General features: G+C 39.4%; 1 protein-coding gene across 1 annotated transcript; it reads right to left on the bottom strand.

Annotated features, from left to right (window-relative positions):
• Positions 1-729: 729 nt before the first annotated feature.
• On the bottom strand, positions 730-4753 carry LOC121428312 (actin, cytoskeletal 1A). Its single transcript, XM_041624869.1, has 4 exons — positions 4648-4753; positions 2689-3080; positions 2236-2482; positions 730-1971 (listed from the first exon to the last, which is right to left on the bottom strand). Exons 2-4 carry the CDS (start codon positions 3052-3054, stop codon positions 1454-1456), a joined length of 1131 nt encoding a protein of 376 aa, XP_041480803.1. The 5' UTR covers positions 3055-3080; positions 4648-4753; the 3' UTR covers positions 730-1453.
• Positions 4754-5099: the final 346 nt, after the last annotated feature.

Genomic DNA, 5099 nt, shown 5'->3' with positions numbered 1-5099 from the left:
CAAGAAGTCATTATCACCCTTCACCAGAAACATCACCGATCACCGTCAACAGAAACACACTCCATCTTTCCCGAAATGAACATTCAAATAACCAAATTTTCAAGAGGGGGATATAATTACTGTTGTGACAGAAAATAAATTTGTAATCATGAAAATCAATGAAAAATAGAAAAAAGGGGGATATATGGTGTAAGATTATATATTTTGCTGAAGAAAATTATTTAGGTACTATGAAAATCTCAGTTTGTATGAGCTCAATCGATCAGTGCCCATCACCATACTATAATCATAATCAGTCAATATCAGTGCCCATCATGAAACAAACACTATCAAGTCATGCATCATCAAATTGACAAAACTTTAAGTTGTACCCACGCACTGTCACACAAACCAACACACCAGAGTTGCGTTTTTAAATCACAGATCGGCTGTATAATTAATGACCATTCTAGATTTAGATCCAAGTCTAAGAGATGAATCTATCTTCATTTTGGTGAACTTGAAAAGTAAAATATTTTGAGACTTCGATCTTTCTAAGTATGAAGTGGTAACTCATCGACAACCGATCTCGATCTATTCCAACTACTCGTCATTCGGAGTAAGCGCACACACATTGAAAGTCTGACATAAGCCAACCAATTCACCACATACATCAGATCACAAGACTAATATACATAAAACAATTAAAACACACGAGAAATGAACGAGTATTGAATCCGTAATAATGCATACTTAGTACTGCTTTTTTATTGCATTCTCATGTTGAGAATTGCAGTTGTGTTTCTTTTTTTTCATATTTTTTTAGAGTTACAAAATATATACAGTGTACATATCAAACAAAAATATGCATGATCCAAGTTGAACGCGCATTTTTATCATTATGTATCATAGATTATTCTCTTTAAGATTTCTTTTCAAGATTATAATGCAATCATAAGTTTCTCTAAAGCAATTTACTTATAAATATAAAGATACAAAATCGTGTGCTTTTGCAAGAATGTTATTCCGTAGAATCACGGATTGGTTCAAAGAAATTTTAGTAGAACAAAAATTGTTGACTAAAAGGGAACTATTTTTTTATTAAGTTATATTAAGTTTGGATGTTGATTTTTATCCTCATTGCCAACCTCGGAACCAGAAGATAATGTCAACCTTTTCTCACAATATTTCTCTCTCTTTACTTTGCCAAAGTTGAGGCAGGTTCAGGACCTATTTGTTTTTAATTTAACAAATTGGTAAAGTGGTCACCAGTATGGGCAAAAAAATCGCCATAATATGTCAAGTGTTTGAGCAATCAATAGCCATGATGGGACTATTATCGGGGATGGATAGCTAGATAATTCCTAATCAACCCAACTGTTCCAGAATTTTCCCATTTGATAAAGGTGACCCACTTAACCCACCCCAGGAGTTCGTTATTGTGCTCAACAGAAGTAAAACAAAAATGAGTTGTTTAGAAGCATTTCCTGTGGACGATGGATGGGCCAGACTCATCGTATTCCTGCTTGCTGATCCACATCTGTTGGAAGGTTGAGAGAGAGGCAAGGATGGAGCCTCCGATCCATACAGAGTATTTCCTCTCGGGAGGAGCGATGATCTTGATCTTCATGGTTGGTGGAGCAAGGGCGGTGATCTCCTTCTGCATCCTGTCGGCGATTCCTGGGAACATGGTGGAGCCTCCAGAAAGAACAGTGTTGGCGTACAGATCCTTACGGATGTCAACATCGCACTTCATGATGCTGTTGTAGCAGGTCTCGTGGATGCCAGCAGATTCCATTCCAAGGAAGGATGGCTGGAAGAGAGACTCTGGGCAACGGAATCGCTCGTTGCCGATGGTGATGACCTGTCCGTCGGGAAGCTCGTAGCTCTTCTCGAGGGAGGAGGATGAGGCAGCAGTCTGCATCTCCTGCTCGAAGTCAAGGGCGACGTAGCAGAGCTTCTCCTTGATGTCACGAACGATTTCACGCTCAGCTATGATAGAAAAAAGAGAAAAATATTTTCCGTTAAAAACTGCAAACAAAAATGTACATTTAACATTCTTTCAATCACATTTCGTTTGATAGTATTTAAACACCAATGCACATTATATTCTTAATCTTCCATTTTTAAAAAAATACAACTTACAAGTTTATTTTCCGTCTGTTTAACTCATTTTTTCGCAATAAAATGACCTGTCAATGCAATTTTTGGGCGAAATAGAAAAAATATAGGCCTATACTAAAGTTCATAACTTACCAGTGGTGGTGAAAGTGTAGCCACGCTCGGTGAGGATCTTCATCAGGTAGTCGGTGAGATCACGTCCAGCCAAGTCCAGACGGAGGATGGCGTGGGGAAGGGCGTAACCCTCGTAGATGGGCACGGTGTGGGAAACACCATCACCAGAGTCGAAAACGATACCAGTGGTACGACCAGAGGCGTAGAGTGAAAGTACGGCCTGGATGGCGACGTACATGGCGGGTGAGTTGAAGGTCTCAAACATGATCTGCAAAAGAAAATAATTGGTGGTTCCATTAAATAGATGTTTGTTTTCATTATGTTTTCATTATAGTCAACTGTTTTTAAGAGTTATCTTTTACCTTCATTTGTTTTGTTCTAAAGACTTCATATCAAATTTGATTAAATTGTCTGTTTTGGTTTAATTTTATTTTTTAAGTCCAAATTTAATGTTAAAAAATATCTTATTCTTACCTGTGTCATCTTTTCCCTGTTGGCCTTGGGGTTGAGGGGAGCCTCGGTAAGGAGGACGGGATGCTCCTCTGGGGCAACACGGAGTTCATTGTAGAAGGTGTGATGCCAGATCTTCTCCATATCGTCCCAGTTGGTGACGATACCGTGCTCGATGGGGTACTTCAGGGTGAGGATACCTCTCTTGCTCTGGGCCTCGTCTCCGACATAGCTGTCCTTCTGTCCCATACCGACCATGACACCCTGATGACGGGGCCTGCCAACGATGGATGGGAAGACAGCCCTTGGGGCATCGTCTCCGGCGAATCCGGCCTTCACCATACCGGATCCGTTGTCGATGACAAGAGCGGCAATATCGTCGTCACACATGATTGGTTTTGTTTATTTTTATTTCTCTGAAAGAAAAAAAGAAAATGATACAGGTTAACTTAAATATAGCGTAATGTAACTCCTTGTAAAGGAAAGGTAAAATCATTAACTAAATGAACATTGATAACTTCAAATAATGGACACTTTAATAAATTCCCAATTAATTGGAGCCGAGACGCCAATCCCAATCCCAGGGACCCACGTGCTCATAACATGCCACGCGCCCACCAGTGCCCGCCTACGCAAAGCGAACAGGTGGCTCGCGCATGCGCGGTACTACACTGAGCGTGCGTGTTTGAATGATTCTCATGCCACGCCCCTCGTCCGTCTGCACGATGAAATTTATGAATGACCTCCTTGCGAAACTACTTATGAATGCAAATTGTTCGGGGATCGCCTTCTAACCCAGCTTCCAACCATGTCAACAGCCCATAAAGGGATCCAGGGAATTTGAAATCGGCTTTACAATGCGTAGATACTAGATGCACTTTAGTATAGTGCGAACAAAATTAGCAAGTTATAAATCTGAATTTATATTTAGGAAAGCTTTTGCTTCGATAATGTAAGTCTACATTTAATACAATTGGGAATATCTTATGGTCAAAATGTCTAGTCTACACAAACCGAAGGCCCACAATTTGTTTTACTATTAATCGCTACAAGCGAATTAAAATTATACATTTTCATTCATCTCTACACAAAACAGATTTCAGTTACAATACTGCAAGATTGAAATGAAGTGCGATCAAATTTAAAATACCATATAGCTAAGGGTTATATAAACTTGCATGGATACAACACAAACATAATGATTTAAATTTCAACAAATTTCAAAATATTTCGTTCAAAAATTTATAAAATCAAAAATTAGATGTGAAACAGTTGTAGATAAATCTTTAAACATTAAGTCTTCGGTGTTTCTCCTAGAACACAGCCACGCCACGCCACGCAAGTCTGGTGCCACACCCTATCCAACAAGGAAGTAACATTTACATATATTTCCGCAAAATTTTACCTTCCAACAAAGAATGAAAAGATTCACATTTATTCCGGTTTACGATTGAAAATTGAACAGATTTTAAAAACGAGCTCAAAATGCAGTGTCTCGAATTAGGCGGTAGCGGCAAACCTTCGAATGGCTGTGCGCGTGGAAGCGTGCACAATGATATGCATCGAGGAGGCGTGGCACTCCTGCTCGCATCGAACAGGTGTCCCCACATGTCGTGCCGCGGAGATGGGAGAAAAACCCGGCATAATTCTAGCTCCAATTCAAATAACTTATAGAAACACAAGTTAGACATGTCATTTAACTACAAAACATTTCTTACAAGACATACTTATAAACACACTTTCTTAAAAAATGCACATGTGAGCAGAAACTTAACAAATAAAAATTGTATATAAAACTTCTACGATAACCATCACAGCTCGTGTGAAGCAAAGCACACCAAATATCGAAGTACAATATCCATATAAGGAATAACCACTGACTGGCGCTGACATCAAATTGCCCTATGCAATGCGAAGTGAGTAAAATAACATCCTCTAAGTAACAGGGCTAAGGAAATTGTAGGAAATTCTCACAAGACTTACCGAAAAGAGAGAGAGAGAATAGGTTACACCACCTGTGAGTTTGCTGGTTCGAGGTTGAAATGATGCTCAGATGAAGAAGCAAGCGAGTATTATAATAATGACCGCTATACTACGTGAAACATATTTGACCATATAAGGAGAAATTTAGACGCATCGTATGCCTCGGCGCATTCATTAATATCCTTATCAGGGATCGCCTCAGAAAAATACCCGGCGTTTTTTCCCCTCGCATGCATTCGCACAAGTGGCCGATTTAAAGGTCGCCAATACACACAGCTGGGATTTTTTTTTCAACTTCCTCGTAGCAGAGTTGTTTACGAATTGCAATTTATCAAGCGTTGGCACACCTCATTTCTTCGTTTTCGATCTCTCCATTTTTGTATCATGTCGTATTATCCTTTCAGTTTTCGTCAAAGATTTTGAATGTGGCTCGAGAATTTTCACTTTCCATC

Source organism: Lytechinus variegatus, chromosome 15, assembly GCF_018143015.1.
Source record: "Lytechinus variegatus isolate NC3 chromosome 15, Lvar_3.0, whole genome shotgun sequence".
Taxonomy (NCBI): Eukaryota; Metazoa; Echinodermata; class Echinoidea; order Temnopleuroida; family Toxopneustidae; genus Lytechinus; species Lytechinus variegatus.
The sequence above is the reverse complement of the archived record's forward strand: the minus strand, read 5'-3'. Positions and strand labels throughout refer to the sequence as shown.